The sequence below is a fragment of the Pongo abelii genome, chromosome 11 (assembly GCF_028885655.2).
Source record: "Pongo abelii isolate AG06213 chromosome 11, NHGRI_mPonAbe1-v2.0_pri, whole genome shotgun sequence".
Taxonomy (NCBI): Eukaryota; Metazoa; Chordata; class Mammalia; order Primates; family Hominidae; genus Pongo; species Pongo abelii.
In genome coordinates this window covers 99,181,439-99,209,103 of record NC_071996.2, presented here as the reverse complement: position 1 = coordinate 99,209,103, position 27,665 = coordinate 99,181,439, and the positions used below count along the sequence as shown (strand labels likewise).

At 37.8% G+C, this 27,665-nt stretch overlaps 1 protein-coding gene across 8 annotated transcripts in view; it reads left to right on the top strand.

Moving 5' to 3' along the window:
* The window catches only part of HECW2 (HECT, C2 and WW domain containing E3 ubiquitin protein ligase 2), a 399,402-nt gene extending 388,128 nt beyond the window's left edge, over nucleotides 1–11,274 (top strand). For all 8 annotated transcript variants that reach the window (XM_063712948.1, XM_063712946.1, XM_063712951.1 and 5 more), the window contains one exon: nucleotides 9,146–11,274. In XM_063712948.1, coding sequence (XP_063569018.1) covers nucleotides 9,146–9,257 — 112 coding nt within the window. In that variant the 3' untranslated portion in view covers nucleotides 9,258–11,274. The remainder of the gene's footprint in view (nucleotides 1–9,145) is intronic.
* Nucleotides 11,275–27,665: the final 16,391 nt, after the last annotated feature.

Sequence of the window (27,665 nt, the reverse complement as noted above, 5' to 3'; positions counted from 1 at the left end):
GGTGGCTTTTCGTGTGGGAGAGAATTGACAGGAGATTCTCATACAGTGGTCTGCTCTGTAGTTTAACCTCAGGTCCAAGACTCTTTTCAACTCCTTTCCCCTCTGCCCTCTCACTCAGTTCTATATAACTGTATTTTAAATTTTCACTTTATTCTGCCATTGAATCTGCATGTACTAACAAAAACATGCCAGAGTTAACACATCACATCACCATACTAAAGATTCTTAAATGTCATATACCTTTTGGATTGGTCTTTACTTTGGGAGGTGGGTAAATTTATCATGAAAACAGATTGTATTAAAAAAAGGGACTCTTCTGTAATTAATGTAAAAAGTCAAGCTATTGAAAGAATTTGTGACTTTAATGGAATGAGATAATCATTCCACTTGCATTCCATCAGCGTTGTTGCTGCTGACAACAGAGGACAGGATAGTCCAAGTCAAATCTATTAAAGGTCCTTGAGAGCTATTTCACAAGTCAGATTTTAAAGTATCTATTTGTGAGTGACAGACATTGCAACAGTTAAAGAATGCTTACCCACTTTTCCTTGGCCTCAAGAGCAAAAACCAGTTTGGGCTCATTTCTTTCCACCAGCCAAGTCCGTGACACCATCCCCGCTCACCTGGACTACTGCAGTAGACTGCTGGCTAAATGCCCTGCTTCTCCTGCATCCTGCCATTCATTCATTCTGCACTCAACAACCACTGGGATCTGCAAACATCTCAAGGTCACCTCCCTCCCTTGCCTACACCCTCCGGTGGCTTAGAATAAAATCCAGACTCCTTCCCAAGGACTTCCTGTGGGGCCCTGGTCTGCCTCCTCCTGCAACCTCAACATGTACCCTCTCCCCCAACCCATAACACCTACCAGCCTCCTTCTGTGTATTCCTCAAATATGCCAAACTCAATTATGCTTCAAGGCTCAGGGAATTGCTGCCTATAACACTTTTCTGCTGATCCTTCATGCCTGGCTCTTTCTTGTCCCCAAGACTCGGGTTAGAGGCAATCTCCTGAGAAAGGCCCACCAGGCTTCTGTCCTTAGTGCACCTGTCACTCTTTCACCCCTTACTTCCTTCACTAGACTTGACCCAATTCAGTCATCATGTTCAGTTATTGGTTTACTTGTTGATTATCTGTCTCCTCCTCTGGAATATAATCCTGTGAGAACAAGTACCTTATCTGAATTAAACGTGGCTTTGCTCCTAGCAATGAGCCCAGTGCTTAGCACATGTACTCCATAAATATTGTTTTTAGTGAATTTGTAATCTTGAGGGATAACTTTGGACGACTCCAGACAAGAAATTCCAAAATCATAATCTAGACTTTCATATCTCTGTATCCATATCTGAAAAGTTGGGATAGAAATTAGCATTTGTATTACAAAGTTGTTTTGAAGATTAAATTAGATAACGTGCAAAGTGCTTAGAATAAGGCCTAAAAACATCATTCAATATATTTAGCCATTCTTACTATTCTTCCTAATATCTAGCCTTCAGGGCTGGCTGGATACTTTACAGTCTTTAGGTGTGTGAGAAATGCGCCATATTCACCCAGTGTATTTATATTTTGTTTGGACTTACAGGGGTTTCCATTCCTGGAACTATCCTTACTGGACTTTGTTCTGTTTGGTTTAAATTCTTACATTTGAAAAGTATGTACCCTCTTTATCTTTCCCCAGAGGCATTCACAAGTGAAGAAGGTACCTGCTCAGAATGCATAGTTTGAAGAGTTTCTTCTGCTAGTTACCCCAGATACAGGAATTCCCACCTATAGGAACATTCCACTTTGTATTTACAGATCCAAGTGCACCTTAACCAAAGTGACCTAATGAGACTTTGGAATAAGACATTAATTAGTGAATAGATTAATTCCCCTCACCCGTCTATAGATACTCATCATGGCTTTACTAAGTGCCGAACCTTGTGGGAGATATACGTTGACCTTAAAACACAGAGAGAGAAGCACTGGATATTTACATGAACAGATAACCAACATCATTGGACCCAAAATGGCATATGACCAATGAGTAGTTGGAATAGCAAGCACCATAGAATTTCTTTCCATGAATTCACCTTTACCAAACACCTGGTGAAGGTCAGGGCATTGTGCTCTGCTGCCATAAGTTACACACATATTTGTGCCCCACTCTTAACAGGAATTTCTGCTCTGAACCTCATGGCCTAAGAAGGTATTCATGAGGATATTAGATACATTATGAATATTTTAAAAATTCTAACAAGTTATACCATTAGTTGTGTTAATAAAGCTACCCAGGCTAACAAAACTATAACTGGATTCCTTTAATGGAATTCTATCACTCTATTTAATTGGAACTTTGGATTTCTCATGCTGATTTCATGCCCTTGAATTCATCATCTGTCCCTCTACCCATTTCCTATATTCCTTGCCTTATTTAAAGATACCTCTGCCAACCCACTTTTCTTTCTTTCATCCATGAAATAACTGGAAAACGTCTTTGCAAGAACACACCTGGCTTCCTGATGTGACCCTGCCTCCCCATCTGGCCTCAGGTCCAGCCTTGGCTCCCGTCCCTTAGGCGCTTGCCCCTCTCAGGTTTCCTGATGATGCAATGTCATGCTTCCAGGCCATCTGCTGGGAACATCCTTCTCCTTGTTATTGATTCAGAGAAAATCTGCACACCTACAAATCTTTCAAGCCTTGGCACAAATAGTGTCCTCTATGAACCTTCCTTGGCTCTGCTGAGCAAACTTGTAACTCATTGTATTATTAACTGTTTGTATGCAGGGCCACTAATAACCCATCTTTGGGACTAATGAAACAAAGGTGTCTCCTAGCCTTCTGGAGAAATGCAGCTTGCAGCTAGGGCTCACGATTTGGCAAGCAGAGCCAAAGGAAGGCTGGATTTCAGTTCCTGCTTGCCCCAAAACACAAGATACACAAACTTTAGAGGGTCTATTTGCCTGTATATTTTGCTGCCACAGTGTAAACTCCTTGAGGACAGAAACCAGACTTTTCATCCTCATCTCTCAGGGGACAGCTGAATGCCTGGCATGGAGTATATGCTTAGTAAGTATTTATTCAGCAAGTGAAGGAATAAATGAAATATAATGCAAATTGGAAAATTAAGTACATTCACATACAGAGAGGGAAATACATTAATCAACGAACCAATCTATGGAAATGGAAATGTAACTGATACTTTTGGCTCACTGGATTTGTCTAATTGACTTGTCTATCTGTAGGGAAAAAGGGAGGGTAAGCATGTGACCTCCTGGTTAACATTTTTGAAGAATCCAGAAAGCACCAAGAGATCTATTAAGTCAGACCAGATGTCTGGAGAATTTTTAAATCTTAATATTGATGCCAGCATGATTTCCCAAAGATGGGTTCAGACCTGCTCTCCTTGAGTGGTTCTGGCTAAATAGATTAAAATGAGGTAAACCCATTATAGCTTTAGTGTGGCTGGCTTTGAAAGATTTGAAAAATGTTCTTTTATTGAGACTGAATAGCTGGATGCACTTTTGCTGCCAACATCAACACAGTCCAGGGCCCTCCTGTTATTTTCTGCTAGAGTTTTCTTAGGACATGGAATGGGGTGGGGGTGGGGGTGTGAAAAGCCTCCCAGGATTATGTGTTGCTTGCCTTTTTTTTGTTTTTTTCCTGGTCTTGGCTCATAAAGCAAGTTGATGTTAAATATTGGGCAATTTATTTGACCACACTATTCCTCAATTTCCTTATTAGCAATTCTGTCTTGTTTATAAGGAGTTTTGAAATTTTTGCAAGCACACAAAACACTGGTGCAAATAGCCAATGTAGATATCATATTGCTAATCCACTTGATGTCTCTCCAATAGTGGAGACCACCTGCATCAAACTCACTTGGCATATTTATTGAATTGCATATTCCCCCAGGCCCACCCCAAACTTTCTGAATTAAAATCACAAGGGATGCAACCAAAAATCTCCATTGTAAAACAAGCTCCTGGAGTGATTTTGATACACTCTAAAGTATCCTTTTGAGTATTTGCCTTCTTCTGTTAAGCCTGAGATTGAGCTAGATGGTATGATCATCTAAAAATCCCCTGGTATTTTTCAGCGTTTTCTGGATTGACTCAATCTCAGCCATTTTCCCCAGAGCCACTGTGTATTGTGATTGAATTATTCATTTAAAAAATATCTGAAGCTTTATTTTGCCAATCCTTGTCCTCAAAATGTAGATAATCTGGTAGGATGTTGAGGAATCATAGTTCGTAGTTAGAGGTAGGATAAAATTAATACTCAGGCTTCCAAAAGTAAAAGAATAAAGCCATGAGCATTAATCTCTCTGCTTTCAGTTTAATGTTGGACTTTCCCTAGGAGACCCAGAACTGAGGTCCTGTTCTTGATTTGGCCACTGACTCAGCTTTGACCTTGGGAAAACTATTTAATCTTTCCACACAGTTTCCCCCTCCACAATATATGCTTTCTCCATCATCACGAAATATTTTCCAGAGGAGGTGTTTAGTTTATTAGAAGGAAAGTTGTGTTATGGTAACCATATATTATGCAACCAGATGTAATTTATGAAGCAGCAATAGCCTTAGATTATGGATTGGTAATGCTGATTATGTCTTATGACTGAAGAGGAACAAAAAAGGTTGTCTAGTCCTTCCCTTTGTGTTGAGAACTGAAAAGAGTATTTAGGCTTGTGGATTTACTGGATAAGCTTCTAGAGTACCTGCAAAGATACTACAGAAATGGCAAAGAGGCATTCAAAGTTCCTGTTTCTCTACTCAGAAACCTGGGAGAATGAAAGAACTGTTGCCAACCCCTAGCTTTGTTTCACCACCTGCCCTGGATAGATGATTCTACTGTATCATACTTAACATCACATTTGCCACCTTTTCTTGAACAGTTTCACTACCTTGAGACCTGTTACTGGTTCTACTGATGCAAAACAAATTACCACAAATTTAGCAGTGTAAAACAACACACATTTATGATCTCGCTGTTTTCATGGAGCAGGCATCCAGGCACACCTTAGCTGGGTCTTCTGCTCATGGTCTCACAAGGCTGAAATCAAGCCGTCAGTGGGGCTGCATTCTTATCTGGAGGACCAACTAGAGAAGAATCTGCTTCCAAGTTCCCTTGGGTTGTTGGCAGCATTCATTCCTTGCAGCTATAGAATTCGTGGTAGCTTCCTTCTTCAAATTCAACAACAGCGAGAGTCTCTCTTGATTTCAATAAGAAATCCTAAGGCTTTAAAAGATGAATGGACTTCATACCTATTACAATAGCTATTATGAAACAAACAAACAACAACAACAAAAAAACAAGAAATAAGTGTTGGTGAGGATGTAGAGAAATTGGAACCCTTGTGCACTGTTGATGGAAATGTGAAATGTTGTAGCCACTATGAAAAATGCAATATGATGTTGCACTTCTGTTTATATCCCCAAAAAAATTGAAAAGGAGGGCTTAAACATAATTGTACACTCATGTTCATAGGAGCATTATTTACAATAGCCAAATGGTAGGAAAAAACTCCTGTTCAACCCCATCAAAAAGTGGACAAAGGACATGAATAGAAGCTTCTCACAAGAAGACATTTATGCAGCCAAAAAACACATGAGAAAATGCTAACCATCACTGGCCATCAGAGAAATGCAAATCAAAACCACAATGAGATACCATCTCACACCAGTTAGAATGGCAATCATTAAAAAGTCAGGAAACAACAGGTGCTGGAGAGGATGTGGAGAAATAGGAACACTTTTACACTGTTGGTGGGACTGTAAACTAGTTCAACCCTTGTGGAAGTCAGTGTGGCGATTCCTCAGGGATCTAGAACTAGAACTACCATTTGACCCAGCCATCCCATTACTGGGTATATACCCAAAGGACTATAAATCATGCTGCTATAAAGACACATGCACACGCATGTTTATTGCGGCACTATTCACAATAGCGAAGACTTGGAACCAACCCAAATGTCCAACAATGATAGACTGGATTAAGAAAATGTGGCACATATACACCATGGAATACTATGCAGCCATAAAAAATGATGAGTTCATGTCCTTTGTAGGGACATGGATGAGATTGGAAATCATCATTCTCAGTAAACTATCGCAAGGACAAAAATCCAAACACCGCATGTTCTCACTCATAGGTGGGAATTGAACAATGAGAACACATGGACACAGGAAGGGGAACATCACACTCTGGGGACTGTTGTGGGGTAGGGGGAGCGGGGAGAGATAGCATTAGGAGATATACCTAATGCTAAATGGCGAGTTAATGGGTGCAGCACACCAGCATGGCACATGTATACATATGTAACAAACCTGCACATTGTGCACATGTACCCTAAAACTTAAAGTATAATAATAATAATGAATAAAAATAAAATAAAAAAATAAAGTATACTTCCTCTAAAAAACAAAACAAAACAAGAAAACTGTTCATCACTGGATGAATGGATAAAGAAAATGTGGTATATACATACAATGGAACATTATTCAGCCTTAAAAAGGAAGGAAATTCTGACCCATGCTACAACATGAACCTTAAAATATTGTGCTAAGTGAAATAAGCCAATCACAAGAGACAAATATTTTAAGATTCCACTTATATGAAGTACATAGGGTAGTGAAATTCATAGAGACACAAAGTAGAATGGTAGTTTCCAGGGGCTAGGGGGAGAGGAAATGGGAGTTACTATTTAATGGATACAGATTTCAGTTTTGCAAGATGCAGAAGTTCTGGAGATGGATAGTGATGATGGTTGCAAAATAACGTAGGTGTACTAATGCCATGGTACTGTGCACTTAAATATAGTTAAAATGGTAAATGTTATATTATGTATATTTTATCACAATAAAAATACTGAAAAGTTAATCAGGCAAGAGAGATGAACATGTAGATCACAAAACAGGAAATGTAAAAAGCAAGAGGACATGGGGGAAAGATGCTCAACCTTACTGGTAACCAAAGAAATGAAAATCTTAAAATAGTATTGTGGTATCATCTGTTAGTCTAATAGGATAATAAATATTATTTGTCTAACACACAAAGTTTGGCATATAATTATATTCAAAATGTATTCCACTTTTCTGCTTCTTCCTCCCCTACCCCTGGAACAGAGATAAATCTTTATTTAATAGTTTTATTCCAATGTTTCACAGATGATAGATTATAAACCATTCCTAGCACTCTATTTTAGTATACAAGTTGAATTTTTAAATAAGTAAAACCTTTTCTTGAGGCTCAATTTGCGTTCCAGTCTAAGGATATCAAATGCAATTCTGAAATGCTTATTGTATCAAAAAAGGGTTTGCCTGCAAAGACTCATTAGATGATTTCCACCAATATATCCCAGAGTTTATAGTACTAGGAGTGGGTGAGTCGGTGCTATCTCTATACCCTAAAACTGATACAGTCTGAGTATCCCTAGTCAAAAAATTTTAAATCTAAAATGTTCCAAAATCCAAAACTTTTTGAGTGCCAACATGATGCCACAAGTTGAAAATTTCACAGCGGACCTCATGTGACAGGGTGCAGTCAAAAACGCAGTCAAAACTTTGTTTCATGAACCAAATTATGTAAATATGGTATAAAATTACCTTCAGTCTGTGTATACAAGGTGTATATGAAACGTAAATCAATTTCATGTTTAGACTTGGGTCCCATTCCCCAAGATATCTCATTATATATATGCAAATATTCCAAATTCCAGAGAAATCTGAAATCCAAAGCACTTCTGGTGCCAAGCATTTTGGATAAGGAATATTCTATCTGTATTCTTACAGTATAACAGATCCCGTTCACATTCCTGTTTTTAATAAGCCATGTGGCCACACACCTGCTTTATTATCCCTTTATTATCTCATCGTTCTCGTGGGTCATTACTATTTGTGGCAATTCACTGAAGGCAATTAGAGTCAAATCTTGTTGATAGTAATGAAATGTAGCTAACAATACATCTATTATTAATTGGTCAAACACTATGAGCCAGTCATTCTATTAAGCATGTTTCTGTTATTTCACTTAATCCTCACATCCTTCTCAGACAAGTTATATAACCACCCTTTTAAAGGTGAGAAATACGGGCTCAGAGTTATAATAACTCACTCCAAATCACACACTTGTTGGTGGAGCTAGAATCCAAACCCAAGTATGTCCAACTGCAAATCTCTGGTCTTCCCACTACATTACACTGCATCCAGGAATATTAATTATATTTATTTCATAAGGAAAAGGGATTTATCAGAGTAAAAGTATAAACATGTGACTTTGTAGCAATAGCTTGTTAATAATCATAGTTCCTAAAATTTCTTATTCAGGAGTATTTTTTTAAGTCAAAGTTATGTAGGTCCCCCAAACAAGCTGTTGTACATTCAGAATAGAATGTTTCCTATTTCTTGTCAAAGTGCAGATTTGCTTCCTGATAAGATGTACTATTTGGAGACTATTTTTTATTGTGATTCAGATGCAAATAACAGGAAAACATATTTTTTTCCTATCTTGGCAAAAGAAGTATTTCTAAAAAAGAATACTTAATGTAATGATTTAAATTGCTTATTTTGTTATTGTGAATTGGGAGAAAGCAAATTTTAGCACAGGATTCAAAGAAGTAACAATGGCCTACTGACTTAGAAAAGTCCAGCCAGGGGATTTCCCAAGACTCTAAGCCATGAGGCGGGCCCTCAGAGACACTGGCTCCTCTTCCCTGTCCAAGAAAATGAAAAAATGCATAACTATAGAGTATTGAAGAGACACCCAGGCATATGCCAGCTCAAAATGAACCACTTTGCAAGGCCTTATGTCCATGTATTAAAAAAAAATCTAGCATCAAAAGAGAAACAAAAACCAAACTTGTCTTTGTAATCCTTAGACCACTCAATAAATGGTCATTTATATGTAATATAGCTTTTAAATGGTGGTGAAATGTAAATAAAATATATTTTTTAATATCTTCTTTTCCTTAGAGAAATTCAGTTCTGAATTTTTAAGGTCAAAATGTTTTCAAAGATTTTTCAAAAGGAGTGTGAAAATTGGCAACAAATAAATTTGAATGTGAAAGACAATCATACACACACAGACACACACACACACACCCCCCACACACATTTTCATTTCACTCAGCCTGTTCTAAACTATGTGCTGTTTCTTGTGTTTTCAGAGCGCATACATGTTTTAACCGTCTGGATCTGCCTCCCTACCCATCCTTTTCCATGCTTTATGAAAAACTGTTGACAGCAGTTGAAGAAACCAGTACTTTTGGACTTGAGTGACCTGGAAGCAGAATGCCCATCTCTGTGGACAGGCAGTTTCAGAAGCTGCCTTCTAGAAGAATGATTGAACATTGGAAGTTTCAAGAGGATGCTTCCTTTAGGATAAAGCTACGTGCTGTTGTTTTCCAGGAACAAGTGCTCTGTCACATTTGGGGACTGGAGATGAGTCCTCTTGGAAAGATTTGGGTGAGCTTGATGCCCAGGGAACAACCCAACCGTCTTTCAATCAACAGTTCTTGACTGCCAAACTTTTTCCATTTGTTATGTTCCAAGACAGAGATGAACCCATACATGATCAGCTCCACGGTAATTTTTAGGGACTCAGGAGAATCTTGAAACTTACCCTTGAACGTGGGTCAAGCCAAACTGGCAGCACTTGGCCCAATCTCCAAATTAGAGCAAGTTAAATAATATAATAAAAGTAAATATATTTCCTGAAAGTACATTCATTTAAGCCCTAAGTTAAAACAGAATATTCATTTCTTGCTTATGAGTGCCTGCATGGTGTGCACCATAGGTTTCCGCTTTCATGGGACATGAGTGAAAATGAAACCAAGTCAATATGAGGTACCTTTACAGATTTGCAATAAGATGGTCTGTAACAATGTATATGCAAGTGGTATGTGTGTAATTATGGCTAAAGACAAACCATTATTCAGTGAATTACTAATGACAGATTTTATGCTTTATAATGCATGAAAACAATTTTAAAATAACTAGCAATTAATCACAGCATATCAGGAAAAAGTACACAGTGAGTTCTGTTTATTTTTTGTAGGTTCATGATGTTTATGTTCTTTAAGATGTATATAAGAACCTACCTATCATGCTGTATGTATCACTCATTCCATTTTCATGTTCCATGCATACTCGGGCATCATGCTAATATGTATCCTTTTAAGCACTCTCAAGGAAACAAAAGGGCCTTTTATTTTTATAAAGGTAAAAAAAATTCCCCAAATATTTTGCACTGAATGTACCAAAGGTGAAGGGACATTACAATATGACTAACAGCAACTCCATCACTTGAGAAGTATAATAGAAAATAGCTTCTAAATCAAACTTCCTTCACAGTACCATGTCTACCACTACAAGGACTGTGCATCTAAGTAATAATTTTTTAAGATTCACTATATGTGATAGTATGATATGCATTTATTTAAAATGCATTAGACTCTCTTCCATCCATCAAATACTTTACAGGATGGCATTTAATACAGATATTTCGTATTTCCCCCACTGCTTTTTATTTGTATAGCATCATTAAACACTAAGCTCAGTTAAGGAGCCATCAGCAACACTGAAGAGATCAGTAATAAGAATTCCATTTTCCCTCATCAGTGAAGACATCACAAATTGAAACTCAGAACTATATTTCTAAGCCTGCATTTTCACTGATGCATAATTTTCTTATTAAGAAACAGTTTTTCTATGGTATCTCCAAAACCGCATGACATCACTAGTCTTACTTCTGCTTAATTTTATGAGAAGGTATTCTTCATTTTAATTGCTTTTGGGATTACTCCACATCTTTATTTCTTGACTAATCAGATTTTCAATAGAGTGAAGTTAAATTGGGGGTCATAAAAGCATTGGATTAACATATGGTTTGCCAGCCTATGGGTTTACAGGCATTGCCCAAACATTTCTTTGAGATCTATATTTATAAGCAGCCATGGAATTCCTATTATGGGATGTTGGCAATCTTACATTTTATAGAGGTCATATGCATAGTTTTCATAGGTGTTTTGTAAGAACTGATTGCTCTCCTGTGAGTTAAGCTATGTTTACTATTGGGACCCTCAAGAGGAATACCACTTATGTTACACTCCTGCACTAAAGGCACGTACTGCAGTGTGAAGAAATGTTCTGAAAAAGGGTGATAGAAATCTGTAAATAAGAAAGGAAGAGCTCTCTGTATTCTATAATTGGAAGAGAAAAAAAGAAAAACTTTTAACTGGAAATGTTAGTTTGTACTTATTGATCATGAATACAAGTATATATTTAATTTTGCAAACTGTTTTCACTTGTTTGTATTCTTTTCATTATAAGGAAAAGTAGTACAACACACTTTTTTTTAAGTCACATATTTGATGGTATATAAGATGTTTCAGGGCTGGCATTCTCCAAGCAGCAGATAAAGGTTGCATTTCTTTCAAAAATACATTCAAAGACCATGTTATCATTCATTTTGGTTTGAGACATTTAGTTATGGTATTTCATATTATTAGGTAAAAGAGATTTGAAATAAAATGTATCTCCTTAATTATTTCTAACAAATATATTTCTTTATTAAGGCATCCAACTTTTTCCCGAATAACAGTACACTTTAATGTATGTAGACATTCCTAATTAGTATAATCATCTAGTTGATACTGTTCTCAGATTGGGAATTATCAAAGATGTACTTAGCATATCAGAACACCATGCTAACTTATCTATTATTCTTTCTTAGTAAAACAAAACAGCCAGTAATAACTATATAAAATATTAAATAACATTTCCACAGAATAAATTAGACTTTCATGTACTCTACAATTAGAAATATCCGTAAATATTTTCTTCTGGACTGTGAACCCAGATAACTAGGCTTTCTGGTCTTATTTTAAGTGATGCTCTTTATACTATAGAAGACACTCTTGATACATCATATATGTATGCAGAACATCTCTTAGATGAAAGAACAAGCACATCATTGGCATTCCCTCTGTGCCAGTTTGATGTTTGTTTGACGATGGAGCTACAAGAGTCTAAATCTGCCCTTGAAAAACTCAGCTCACGGTGTAGTAGAGTAGACTCCAAGGTTCAAAAAAGTGTTTTTAATAAAATTTGGTAAGTTCTACAATCAAGGAATGAAGAGAGAAGAGAACAGCTTTTTCTATCTGGGAGATTCAGTAATATCTTCATATATAGATGATAGTGTGGCTAAAAAAAATTACATCAATGCTGTTTCTATTGGGAAGCAATGGCAAGTAATAGTGTGTCAATACTGGTCAAGTGTTGGAGCCGGGATGCACTTACACAACGAGAGTGTGAAGTGTGTAGGGAGCTGATCTGTGAAGGAGCAACTCAAGGATTTTCAAATTATCAATGAAATGCCAAAATTAAGTCAGGTAGTTTCCCTGTTTCCCTTCATCTATTCTACAATGCACTGTTGGTTTTCAGTGTGAAAAATCCCAATCCCTGAGCCCAAACCACTTCTGGGGTCAAAACATTTTTCTTGTGCACAAAATGAATGGATCTTGGTCAAAGAAGCATGGTCACAATTTTCTAGCATATATTGCGTTTATAATTTAGCAGAAATTCTGCAATAAATAAAGGAAAATCTGTTTTACCTGTGCAACAATCAGAAATGGCAAAAATGCATTCAAGTGTTTGAAAGTAATGGTAGAATATGCTTTGCATAGTGCTTTATGGTTTCAAAGTGCTGTCAGGTACATCGTCCGTTTAGCTCCTTACGCACTTTGTAGGGTACAAGCATCATGTTCCATCTGGGTTGAAGCTGATTTTCATGGATGGCTCGTGGCATCAGTTTCATTACTTCATAGTCGCAGTTCTGTGTTTCATCTTGAGAAATGTGGAGACTAATGTTTGTACCAGTATATTCCACATTCAGTGAGGTTTCCAAGATGCTTCCTCCAAACTCTCGCTTTCTTAAACAGATACATTTAAAATATGACACCTTCTGAAAAGACCATGAAGAAATTAGTATATTCATGGAAAAAAATTCCCCATAGACTTATTTGCATTTCATGACTTGACATGAGAAATTTAAAAAACAGAAGGCAAAATGTGATTGCTTTTGATGGATTTATACAGAGTAGTTGTTTAATTTTCTCAAGTATTATTTGGAAAGAAGATAATGGAAAACACTACTCGGAAGCCTGATTTTATTTTTAAATTGTTAATAGGGATGGATCTAGTAAGCCCTGATAGCTGAGTTCCAGTGATATCCAAGAAGAAACCACTGCAGCTTCTCTTTTCCTCCCATCCTGCTCACATTCATCCTAGTGACTTTTTTCCCGTCTTTCTACACAAATTTTATTTATGATTTGACCACTTCTAACAAGGCAAATATCTTATAATGAAGATAGGAGTCTGTTCAATTTAACCTTATTCAGGAAACTCCATATTTTTGTGAAATGATGCAATGCCATTATTAAGAGGTATCTGTAACCCTGCGTAATAAAAACATGCATAAGAAGAATGTGGTCTGATCTCCAAACTGAGTCTGAGTTTCAGGGCCTTTTGCTTTTTTTGTTTGTTTGTTTGAGACAGTCTGGCTCTGTCACCCAGGCTGGAGTGCGGTGGCACATGAGCTCACTGCAACCTCCACCTCCCAGGCTCAAGTGATCCTCCCACCTCAGCTTCCTGAGTAACTGGGACTACAGGCGCACACCACCACACCTGGCTAATTTTTGTATTTTTATAGAGACAAGGCCCAGGCTGGTCTCAAACTCCTGAGCTCAAGCGATCCGCCCGCCTTGGCCTCCCAAAGTGCTAGGAGTAATTATAGGTGTGAGCCACTGTGCTGGCAGTTGTTTTTGTTTGTTTATTTGTGATAAGGTCTGGCTGTTACCCATGCTGGAGTGCAGTGGCATGATCTTGGCTCACTGCAACCTCCGCCTCCCAGGCTCAAGCCAGCCTCCCACCTCAGCCTCCGAGTAGCTGGGACTACAGGCATGCACCACCATGCCCAGCTAATTTTTTTGTATTTTTTGTAGACACAGGGTTTTGCCACGTTGCCCAGGCTGGTCTTGAACTCCTGAGCTCAAGCAGTCCTCCCACCTTGGCCTCCCAAAGTGCTGGGATTACAGATGTGAGCCACTGGGCCTTGCTGTGTCTTATCTGCTTTCTGATTTAGTAGGTGAGGGACAGCACTCTGGACCTTAGCCATTTTATTTCCATCTTACTGCCATGAGTTTAATGAGAATGTCACTTTTAGACTCTAATTTTCAAAAACTTAGTTTCTTTCCCATTCATTTGTGTTTTCCAAATTAATTTGTTTGTCTAGTATGGATGCAAAGGAATGCCAAAGACATTAAAGCTTTCTGAATTGTGGCTTAAGGCCAGCTACTGCCCACTGAAAGGGTGATAAAAATTAAAAAGGAGGAAAGAGGAGCCCAGCAGTTGTGCCACCCCCCAAGAATATAATGCTAATTATTGACCAACTGTCAAGATTCAGAGTGGTAACTGCATTCCAAGGAGCTGGCAGGAAGGATGAGTGTGTGCGTGCTGTCCATATCATAGCCATCTGGGTCAGGAGGAGTGAAAGGATGGTTAAGACAGGAGTGTAGTGGAGGGACAGTTAAAACAACAGTAGATGGATCATCTTAGGGCTTTCTGGTGGGGGTAGGAACATACTTCAATTTGGTTTCTGACTGAGAAGAAGAAAGCTATGCTCCTTGATGAAGGCACAGTTTGATCTACTAGATGGGAAATACCCTCATTTTATAACTTCAGTAATTCAACATTTTCCGTATTGCAAAATGGAATTTAGTCCCAAAGTATTAAAGCTAACCATAGCTTAATCAGGAGATTCGACAATTTAGCATAAAATAATGTTGTGGATTTTTTTTCACTTAAGAATTATTGTTACTATTATTGAACACCATGTATGAAATAAAAGAAAGGGTGCTTTTATTTCATTATACTCATTTGTTTTTTTTAGCGGACATCCCTTGACATTAGAATAGCATTTGAGACATTTTCATGATTTCTAAAGATAACTTAAATGCTCTCTGTTAATCTGGAAAGCGAAATCCTAAGAGTGAGGTTGCAAATGGAGACTGAATCAGTGTTTCCAAGTCAGGAAGTTAATCAAGACCGAAAATAGATTTGCTTAGATTTTATCTGCAGAGTCGTTTATTTGGCTTTCGTAATTGAACAGCTCAGCAGAATAAGATGGCCCTAGTTGTATGGTTTCTGGGGAACACAGGAGAATTAAATTTATATATGTGATTTTTATGTGTAGTGCCCTTGGGCAGGTGATATCTTTCTATCTGACTTTTAAGATATTACAACCTGAGGAGTGTGGATAGCCATGTTGTGTGATTCAAACTGAATCATCTATTACTGATGCAGGTAGGGAACCATCAGTCAACTTCTGGTTACTATCACCTTCACAGAAAAGAATGGATGATGTTCAAGAATTACCTTGGAAGGATTAACCAGGAATTAACACAGAATGGGATGTTCTTTTGGGACCCTAATGCTCTAAAAGATATAATTACAACCTATTTTTCTTTATATGATAGCATAAGTAAAATTTGGGGCTGTTAATATGTTGGAAAGTGCTTAAAATTACATGTTTTTATAATAGGGATGCAGGCATTCCAAAATAAATGAATAAAAATACATGCATCTCTCTCGCCTCTTATTGAAAGTATTAATCTAATTTTATAATAATGATTACTTTTTAATATTAAGGCTCTGTAAAAAAATTATTTCTAAGATTTCAGTAGAACACAGGTGGTGTATTTTTTTAAGGTTTTAATTTCACTTCACCAACCTCAGTCATTATGTTCACCACACAGTGTGTCACAGTTAATGGTGGTATTTCAGTTTTTGTGTTGATTTAAGCTTCATATTTATTTAATGTGACTTTTAATGGAGAATAATAATGGGAGATGTTTGCTGTTAGCATTAAGGTTATACAGCTCTCACTTCACCTTATATGTAATTTTTTTTCAAAGTAAATAATGCAGATTGTTGACATCCTAGAAATGGTTTCTGGGTGGTATTATATGGGGCCTAGGACTCTGAACTGGAACTAGTTGTTTATTTTCTGGGAAGTCTGTATTCTTATTCTCAACCGAACCCCTGATTCTTTTGTTGTATTTTTTATGATTCCGAAATGCTTTGAGGGAAAGATATTTTAATGTGTACAATTTGTTTTATTTTCATACTGATCTCTATTTTTGTTTAAAACCATGTTGCATCATGAAATCACTTAATCCAAAATAAATCTTCTTTAAAAAAAATAGATTATGACTTTTCTGTAATACTTTTGGGGAGGGAAAACTCAGAAGGGAGGAGAATAGAAGTAGAGATAAAGATTTCATGGCATTAGTTTGCAGCTCTATAAGTATTGGAGGTTCTGTTTTCATAGTATTTATAATATTTTGTTTATTTTTACTTATATTTTTATTATTTATTAATAAAATATTTGTTTATTTTGTTTGGAATCTACTTTGTTTATCCCTACAAGAATATTTTACTGTTTGATGGGCTGTTAATGTTAAAGGAATGAATTATAACACAATTCATAATTTCTTAACTCACATGGGTTGAGACTATTTGTTAAGCCATCTTATTTGAATGTTTAATTTATAAACACATAGGCACACCACTGCCGCCACCACCACTACCACGCACATCAATTTAATCTAGGGGTCGCGTGTGCATGTGCCTACAGGGACCAGATAGGTATTTAAAGAGTGAAATTGGCTAGGTGGAAGCAACACAGAGTGGTAGGGCTTACCTAAAGGGGCATTCTAATATTTTGCTCCAGCAGATCCTAGCCACATGATATTCCAGTCTAGTGTTAAAAGATCTGATATATCAAGGGAAACCCAGAAACTCAAATTTTTGTGTGATATTTCCAGATCTTTTTAGTACTGGGTGGATCAAACCAAATATAGCTACAGATTGATTTGCCCTGCAGGTCACCAGTTTGGAACCCTTGTTTTAATGGATAACATTATCTTTTATATTTAGTTGACTAGTGGTGTAAATTCACCAGATAAGTAAAATGTTACTAAAACACGGCAGTTAATAAAAAGAGATGGGGAAGGGAGAAAGGTGCAGATATATATATATATATATAGCCATATATATGTGTGTGTGTATATGAGGGCAGTCAATCACTAAGGGATGTCCTTAAAATGATCTGTATTGACCAACTCATGTTAATTTATATGACTTAACTTGTGAAAACCAACTTGTGTTAATTCATATGAGTTAAGAGGAAACCTGTCAAGATTGCATGGAATACATGTGTCATTAAGCTTCTTATTACATATTTTACACTAGAAATGAACTTCATATATCACATGAGAGCATTTAAGCAGAAGATTCATCTGCTATCACTGACTGAAGTCTGACATTGTTACTGAAGGGGGAAGAGCAAGATACTGATTCACAGTACTGACTTCTGGTTTTTGTGCCATGACATCCCTCTACATCCTTTGACCTCAGTGTGTTTTTAGAATGATAAATATATCTGCCTTCATAATTTCCTTTAATCCTGAACCCCATTTAATTAGTGAGAGTTTAGTAATAAATAATAATGAATAATTCCCACGATCCACCATCCCAGGAAGTTTTTCATACTGTTCTTTATTTCAACTTAAACCAGTTAAAGACATTCTGGTTTAAGTATGAAGTTAAGTTTAAGTATGAAGTTGAAGTCTCTTCGTATTTTTCTCCTTCTCTTCTTGCTCAAAAATGTTTACCCATTACTTTTTTTTCCCTTCTAAATAGATACCTCATTTGTCAACCAAAGTAAACTTTGGAATCATAAGAATAAAGAAATGAGAATATCTGATAAAGATAGAATATTTACCTTGATACACGTGAGTTTCACACACTTTATTTGTCCTATTATTTTCAAATCCTTGTGTGGATAGATGCTTCCAAAAGATGTTTAATCACTGGTTTTTCACTGGGAAAGGAAAAGCTAGGGGCCAGGAGCAGTGGCTCATGCCTGTAATCCCAGCACTTTGGGAGGCCAAGGCAGGTGGATCGCCTGAGGTCAGGAGTTCGAGACCAGCCTGGCCAACATAGTGAAACCCCATCTCTACTAAAAATACAAATATTGACTGGGCGTGGTGGCCGGCACCTGTAATCCCAGCTACTCGGGAGGCTGAGGCAGGAGAATCACTTGAACCAGAGAGGCGGAGGTTGCAGTGAGCCAACATGGCACCATTGCACTCCAGTCTGGGCAACAAAGAGCAAAACTCTATCTCAAAAAAAAAAAAAAAAAAAAAAAAAGAAAAGAAAAGCTAGAAAAGTGTAAATTATTGGAACAATATATATTTTCTGACAATTTATAATGTGATTAAATACCACCCTTGCTACACAGAATACCACCCTTTGGCTAGTATAAGAATTCATATCTAGGTGGGTATTCATTTGACATGGAAAATGGACCCCAAGTCCAAATTGTTGAACCTCATCAACACATCCCTCTCCCTGCTCCTGCCCCAAATTAAATTCCTGATTTCATGGACAAGTAAAGACCTACTTTTTACTACTATGAGGCTTTTGTCCCAACATCCAAATTAATCTCTTTAGAATTGAATTAAACCATATGAAGGACATCTTTTGAGTATAAGTAGAGTCAGGTCTAAGAAGACTGCTTTAGAATGAATGTGTCCCCTCAAAATCTATATGTTAAAACCTAATTTCCAATGTGATAGTGTTTGGAGATGGGGCCTTGGAGAGGTGACTAGGTCCTGAACGTGGAACTCTCATGAATGGGATTAGTGCCCTTATAAAAGAAATCCCATAGATTCCTTCTGCCATGTGGAAACACAGTGAAAAGACAGCAATCCATGAACCAGACTTACCAGACTAGCCAGCCCTTACCAGACTCCAAATCTGCCAGACTCCAAATCTGCCAGAGCCTTGATCTTGAACTGCAGAACTGTAAGAGATAAATTTCTGTTGTTTATAAACTACCCAGTCTCTGATATTCTGTTATAGCAGTTCAATGGACCAAAGCCCAAAAGAGGCCAAGAGGTTGCTTGTTTTTTCCTAAACCCACATTCACAGCTTGACCTTCTACATTTTATTTCAAGGGAAGGCAAATTCCAGAAAGAGAAAGCCGGCATATAAAGAGAAGTAGGATAATATATTTTCTAATACTTAAAGCAGTGCTGGTCCAGATTGCCCACTTCAGGTCTTCTTGGGGCAGAGGAACCCTGAATGAAAAGAGTCCAGGTCCTTCTGATAGGTCCAGAAAAATGGGAGGGCCCGCAGATGAGATGGTCAGACTTGCCTAAGGATGGGCAACTTCCCTACACTCCAGCCTCATGGCCTGGAAATTCAAGAGAAATCTGAAGTGATCAAATCCCCAAGAAGAACACAACTCTGGATTCTTGAGCCTGTCCTAACTAGAACAGTGCTCTCTGGGAGGAAGGGAGGGAGAATGAAGAGGAGCCATACATTTCCCTTAGGGGCCAATTCTAGCCTTGAATGGTTGGCTTTCCAGAACAAAACAAACCATTTTTAACTGTTAACTAAAGAGCTATTAACCAATTAGTGCTAATTTACTATTACTCCACATCAGCATTTCTTAAACTTTGTATCAAATCACCAATAATAATAAAGGACCCTTCAAATATGAACATGTAGCTAGCTCTACCAATACAAAATTATTCGTGTTTCATTTATTTTTAAGTAAATTTAAATTGTTCATATGTCAAACTGGGTTTCAATTTGAAAATATAATTTTTCCCCTTTAGCTTTAATAGCAACTTGTTATTATTAAGTAACCCTAAGTATTAAAGACATTGGATGATACACTAAGATACTACTTTGATTTTGCCTCTTCCTTGACTTGCTGCTTTGTACCCTCAGGTGTGTGTACCACAGGTTTGAAAAGCAATGTATGTATCATCAGAGTCTCTTCTCTCACCATAGTACTGATAATTTGGAGCGAAAATGTTTGGGTTTGTTTTTCTCTCATCTGCAATTAGCCTGTCTGTTATGTCACTCATAATAATGTTTAAGGAGGAATGAAGATAACAGGCTGCCTGAAACTTAGAACCAAGCAGGAATACCAATAATGTGGTGGCTGGAGTGTATGTACCTATCTTTTTCATCCTGCCACGGAGTTTAGGTGTGGTAATGGTTGTATGAGTGCACGTTAGCAAATGTTTTCTAACTGACTTTGAACCTGTCCTTAGCTAAGCCTTTTTTACTTAAGACATAAAATCATATTTCAAAATTAGCCCTACTCTTTGGAGAAATGACTGCTTCTAGGGAATATACAAGATAAGCCTGGAGCATCTTGTAGTGCTAGAAACTGAAGTGATTTTTAAAAATAAAACCAAAAAACACCATGAGAGTCTGTCAAAGGGATGCAGGAGCTAACTAAAAGAGCTCCAGTGGCCAAAGCTGGAACAGTTTGGACAACAAAATAAAGTAGTATCTGATTATAACACAAAGTATAAAATAACTATCCAAGTTCATACTGATAAATAATTGATTGAATAATAAATGAAGAGACAAATCTGGGCAGAAGAATTCTAAATAATTTATGTATACTCCACTCTTAAGTGGGGGCTACCCATACTGACTTATTTCCAAAGAGTACAGCAAAGGAAGGAGGAAAGGAGAGAAAAGTTACGGTGAAGAAGCCTGAGAAACACTACCTCAGCCAGATGCTCAAGTTCAACATCAACAGTTATAAATCATGTGAATAGTGTGTGCCTTTGATATGATGTGATAAAAACGACACTTTATCTCTGTGGTCTTTCTTCCCAAATACATAATCCCAATGTAACCATGAGAAAATAATCAGACAATGTCTAATAGAGGGACACTCTACAAAATATCTCACCAGTGCTCTTCAAAGCTGTCAAAGTCATCAAAACCAAGAAAAGTCTGAAAAATGATCACAACCAAGAGGAGCCTAATGAGATATGATGACTAAGTGGAATGTGGTGTCCTGGATAGGATTCTAGAACAGAAAGACAACATTGGGTAAATACAAAAGAAATTTGATTAATGTATGGACTTTAGTTAATAAAAATGTATTGATTTCTTAATTATAACTATTGTGCCATACTAATGTAAGATGTTGGCAAGGGAAACTGGTGTGAGGTATATGGAAACTCTACTATTTTCTCAATTTTTAAACAATTTTTTAAAATTAAAGTATTTAAAATTTAATGGCTAATTTTAAAATTAGCCCTAAAAGCAGAATGTGTAACACAGCCCCCCAGATCAATTCATTAATGGTTCTTTACTCATAGGGTAACCAGAGGCCAATCTTTAACTGCAACCAAATAGCAACTATAACAATGAGCACAGACAACTGCATAAACACCAAGCAATGAGAAGAATATGAGGAAGCTTTGCTGGTTCAGTGGCAGAATTCATGCCTCCCACGCAATGAGAAGAATATTTGCTTGATAGGTAAGCAAAGTTTTCATCCTAAGCAATATAATTGTGTTATAGATAGTAAATCTGATATTTTGTATTAAAAGTAAATGGAGTTTTTTTTTAAAAAAAAAAGAAGAAAAGAAAAGAGAATTATTAGTTACAGAGAAATGTTTCAGTGACAGAATCCATCTAATAAAGTGAATAAAGTACCAGAGATTTGGAAACCAGCTACTATGGTGCCATGCTTAGAAAGGTTCTGGAGTAGCTAACTCATTACACAGATGGGTGTGCAGAAATCTAAAGAAGCAGTTTCACACCAGGTAGTCAGCTAAATTCATCATTCAAGCCACACATGACACTGTTTGTCAAGTAATTGATAATACATCTATTTATCTTTTTACTTCTTAGAGTAATACCTTCACTTATCTTCTATTCCCAAGAACAAAATTATTCCACATAAAAGACTTTTACAGCTTATTATAACTCTCTAAGTGTGAAAAACCTAAACATTTTAACTCTTCTTATGGGAATCTTTTAAAAGATATACAAATTTCTATGGTCTTAAATAGGACACACTAGAGAAAATGTATTTGTTGATAACTTAGGGTCACCCTTATAGACAACAAACAATATTATGCTGTAATTGTTGGGTAGATATTCAACTGTTTTATTCCTAAATTAAATGGTCCAGACTATGCTTTACTATTAATACCATTCTAATTCTCCTTTCTAGTTCACTAAAATTTCATTTTTGCTTCATTTTGACTAAAGTAGCCCCTCCTCATTCTCTACTTTGCTGCCTTAAATTAGTGATATGCTGAGAAATCAGATACACAAACTCACCTAACCTTTGGCTATATGAATAGAGAGAATGTTGTTGACAAGAACCTGAGGGCTATTCTTGGATACAGGATGAAAGTGCACATGTGTTAAAGAACGTATGAAACGGTAACTTTCTCACCTGGTTGTCATGTAGCAGTAAAATTCAGCCCCACGCTTCAAAAGAAAAATATTGATTGGTGGGAACAGGAGAATGGCCTAGTGTTACAAACTATACGTGTAGTTAAAAGGAACATTTGCCAATAACAAGTAGCAATTATCATCCACTCATCATTATTGCATAACAAGGAATAAATTTTAACACATTTATATAAAGAGAAGGAGAATCTCAGAATAGCTGTTCTTTAAGTAAATTAACTTTTATGAATAATCAGGTTGGTCCAGAGTTGGAGAAAATTTTTGCAATCTATCCATCTCACAAGGGTCTAATATCCAGAATCTACGAGGAACTTAAACAAATTTACAAAAAAAAAAAAAAAAAAAACATTAAAATGTAGGCAAAGGACATGAACAGACACTTCCCAAAAGAAGACATTCACGCGGCCAACAAACATACGAAAAAAAGCTCAACATCACTGAATATTAGAGAAATGCGAATCAAAACTACAGTGAGATACCGTCTCATGCCAGTCAGAATGGCAATTATTAAAAAGTCAAGAAACAACAGAAGCTGGCAAAGTTATGGAGAAATGGTAACGCTTTTACACTGTTGGTGGGAATGTAAATTAGTTCAACCATTTTGGAAGACGGTGTGGAAATTCCTCAAAGATCTAGAGCCAGAAATACCATTTGACCCAGCAATGCCATTACTGGGTATATACCCAAAGGAGTATAAATCATACTATTACAAAGATAAATGCATGCATATGTTCACTGCAGCACTATTCACAATAGCAAAAAACATGGAATCAACCCAAATGCCCATCAATGATAGACTGGATAAGAAAAATGTGGTACATATACACCATGGAATACTATGCAGCCATAAAAAGGAATGAGATCATGTCCTTTACAGGGACATGGATGGACCTGGAAGCCATCATCCTCAGCAAACTAATGCAGGGACAAAAAAACAAACACCACATGTTCTGACTTATAAGTGGGAGCTGAACAATGAGAACACATGGACACAGGGAGAGGCACAACACACATTGGGACCTGACAGGAGGTAGGGTGGGGGAAGGGTGAGCATTAGGAAAAATAGCTAATGCATGTTGGGCTTAATACCTAGGTGATGGATTGACAGGTATAGCAAACCACCGTGCCACGTGTCTACCTATGTAACAAACCTGCACATCCTGCACATGTACCCTGGAATTTAAAATAAAAATAAATATTTAAAAAATTAGGTTAGATTCTGTTATTTACAACCCAACAGTCCTAACTATTACATTCTATAAAGCGTAAAGCCCTGGGTGTAGCACACACAAAGTGCTCAAAATACAATAACTGTAGTGACAGTTGTCTGACCCTCTACATGAGGCAGGCACTTCCTTACTAACTTCAAACTAGTTCTGCTCTAATAGTCCAGTTCAAAAGGTGGACTGACTTTGACGAGGCTTTATTCACCCCTCTGTAGGAGGTCTCTGTGGTTCTGACCAAAGAGGTGAAAGTCTTGCCCTTGGCTCTGACCCATTTCTCTATTTGTGTTAATTGCATTTGTGAGCCAGTGGTTAGTCTATTTCTATTCTTTGGGGAGGCTCCACTTCACCTAGTAGGTGGCCAGAAATGTAAGCCTCATTTTCTTGAGACCAGGGAGTAGTATCAAGTCAGATTCATGTAAGAGCCAGAAGCAAACTCTTGATCTTTCCTTTTCTGAGGGCTTATAACCCATTCAGAGGTGCCATGTATAGTTTATAAAAGCATGGCTTATCTTCACCAGTGACTCAAATGAAAAGAACTGATGATAGTAACACCTATCAAGGATATGGAGCAATGGGAATTCTCTGCATTACTGGTAGGAGTGTAAATTGATGTAACCACTTTGATAAACTGTTTAGCAGCATCAATTACAGCCAAATATATGCACACCATGACTAGCAATTCCAGTTTCCGAGTGTGTACCCAACAGAAATGAGTGCTTATATCCACCAAAACAAATGTTCAAGAACTTTCATAGCACTTTGTTAATAAAACTGAAAACAATGCAAATGTCTGTCAATAGTAGAATAGATTGTGATTATAGTAATTCATGGTAATATAACTAGGCGATGAAAAAGATCAATTGCTGCTGCAAGCAACAACATAGATGAATCCACAGACAAAAGAGTCTTAACACAGCCGGGCACAGTGGCTCACGCCTATAATCCCGGCACTTTGGGAGGCCAAGGCGGGTGGATCATGAGGTTAGGGGTTCAAGACCAGCCTGGCCAACATAGCGAAACCCCATCTCTACTAAAACTACAAAAACATAAAAAATAAAAATAAAAAAGCTGGGCATGGTGGCGGGCTTCTATAGTCCCAGCTACCTGGGAGGCTGAGGCAGGAGAATCGCTTGAACCCAGGAGGCAGAGGTTGCAGTGAGCTGAGATAGCACCACTACACTCCAGCCTGGGCGACACAGTGAGAATCTGTCAAAAAAGAAAGAAAAAAAAAAAGAGTCCTAACACAAAGAGGGCACACCGTTAAGGTTCCATCATGTGAACTTTAAAAACAGGCAACAGGAGCCGGTGGTGATAGAAGTCAAAACCGTGCTTACCATGGAGATACTGGAATTGCGGAGGACTTCTCCATGGCTAGACGTGTACTATTTCTGGATTTGGGTGGTGGTACAAGGGTGTATACATATTTGTTATCAACTGTACACTTAAAATATAAGCACTTCTTGTATGTAAGTTATGGGTCAATAAAAAAAGACAAACATATTTTAAAGTAAATTTGCTTCTTTTTAAGACAGGGTCTCACTCTGTCACCCATGCTGGAGTGCAGTGGTGTGATCACGGCTCACTGTAGCCTTGACCTCCTGGGCTCAAGTGATCCTCTCAACTCTGCCTCCTGAGTAGCTGGGACCACAGGTGCACCTCCATGCCCAGTTAATTTTTGTATTTTTTGTAGAGATGGGGTTTTGCCATGTTACCCAATCTGGTCTTGAACTCCTGAGCTCAAGCGAACCTCCCACCTTGGCCTCCCAAAGTTCTGAGATTACAGGCGTGAGTCACTGTGTCTGGTCAAATTTGCTTTATTTAAAAAAAAAAAAAAGTGACAGATTAACTTCATATCCTGGTTCTGCACTTCATATCCTGGTTCTGCCACTTTGTTTGGTGACCTTAGGCAACCTCACCAGTGTAAGTCTTACTTTTTTCATTTGTAAAATAGGGGTTTTTCTTTCTCCTACAGTGCTTTTTATGTTAAATAAGTCCATATACAGCTATTAGGTTGGTGCAAGAGTAATTGTGGGTTTTGCCATTACTTTTTTTTTTGAGATGGAGTCTCACTCTATCACCCAGGCTGAAGTGCAGTGGCACAATCTCGGCTCACTGTAACCTCTGCCACTGGGGTTCAAGTGATTCTCCTGCCTCAGCCTCCCAAGTAGCTGGGATTACAGGCAACTGCCACCACACCTGGCTAATTTTTGTATTTTTAGTAAAGACGGAGTTTCACCATCTTGGCCAGGCAGGTCTTGAACTCCTGACCTCATGATCCACCTGCTTTGGCCTCCCAAAGTGCTAGGATTACAGGCGTGAGCCAACACTGAGCCACCACGCCCAGCCACCATTACTTCTAATAGTTCATTGCTTTGTACTTGGTAAGGGCTCAGCAGATGTTACTTTCCTTCCTCCTCCTGTCCCAGTGGACTGGCTTCATAGTTCCTGTCGATTGTCTTTGGGAGGCCACCAAATCTCAAGGCTATTTATATGGAAAGGGTGATTGAGCTACCCTAGCTCAAAATGTAATCCAGTCTTCCCCAGGTCAGACGACAAAACCACATATTTCTGCAGGTCCATTTGTCCATCCTTTCATCCATCCCATGAACACTTACCATACTTTGTGCCAGGTACCATAAGTGCTAGAAAACACTGCTGAATAAAGCAGTCATGTTTCTTGCTTTTGGGGAGTTTACAATGTCATGGGGAAGACGGGCAATAAACAAATAAGTCCATAATTACCAATGGTTATAAAAAGTGCTATAAAGAACAGGGAGCAGCAAGGGATGGAGAAAGCCTCTCAGACGATGTAACATTTAAGATGAGAACTGAAGTTGGAAGAGCAGCCAGTCATTGGAAGAGCAGCCAGTCATTGGAAGATCAGAGGGAAAGCTCCTGCAGTATCCTATCATTGCAGTTCCATAAACATCCAAAATAATTATAGAGTATACTTGAAAGACAGAATGGCTGCCAAGGAGAATCTTCTCACGTGTGAACGTTGTAACATCTATTATGTTTCTCAGAAGAGTTTTGGCCTACTTCCTCTTCCTTAGAAGTTAGATAATCAGATAAGTAGGTTCCCACTATAATAATATAAACTTATTTGAATAATGAGTTACAGAGATGGGACATAATGGAAAATAAAAGTGAGAACAGGTAAGCTGTACTTAGATTGTAGTGCAGTATCCTGAAAGGAAATGGGATTTGTAACCTGAGTTCAAATTTTGTCTTCACTCACTCCCTATATGGCCTTAAGTAAGTCACTCAAACTCTGTAAGCCTGGGTTTCCTCATCTGAGAAGTGAGAATAACCATTCAAGGTTGTGTTCCAAGAATTAAATAAAATGACGAATACATTGCATCTTGCATATAAATGTATTGCCCTGCTTTAGTTAGAACATTCCTCTGTGTCATTTCACTGTAAAAACAATTAATTATTTATACTCTTAGTTCTTCATTCTTACTACAGAAATGTCAACTTTTAAAAACAGCAAGTACATTTCTTTCTCTTAAATATCTTCCTCTAACCTTAGCTCTTGGTTTGCAGTTCTTAGTTCTGTGTTAAATCTTATTACTTTAGGTGGTAAATCATTCTTGATTTTCCTAAATCCCCACCTGAAACCTCCTCAGGCAATCTGGGCCGCAGCAGGGAGTGAGTGTGGCCCAGCCAGGTGGGGAGATGTGAACACTGTTTTGGGGCTTCTGGTGCTGCACACACCTGCAGGTAAGACAGCCGTGGGGCTCGGTCTGGCTTGCCATCTGGACTTTGGGTCCTCCAGAAAAATTATGTTTCCCTTTCTTCTGCATTGTTCGCAGCTGGTCTGTCGCAGGGCTCCTATAATGCTTCAGGCAAGGGGTGGGGTGAGAGAAAAGAGAAAGCACGTCTCGGGTAAGTGTGCTCTCTGGAGAGTCTTCCCTGTTAGAAGTCACTGAAAAGGGCCCACAGTCTTCAGCCCTAGACTGAACCCTGACCTCTGATGGACAAGTCACTCTGATGACCTCTGTTCTCGTCTGTAAAATGGGATAACACTAGCTTTGCTAACAGTAATCCCCAGACTGTTGAGGCTCAGATAAGTCATTGCATGTGAAAG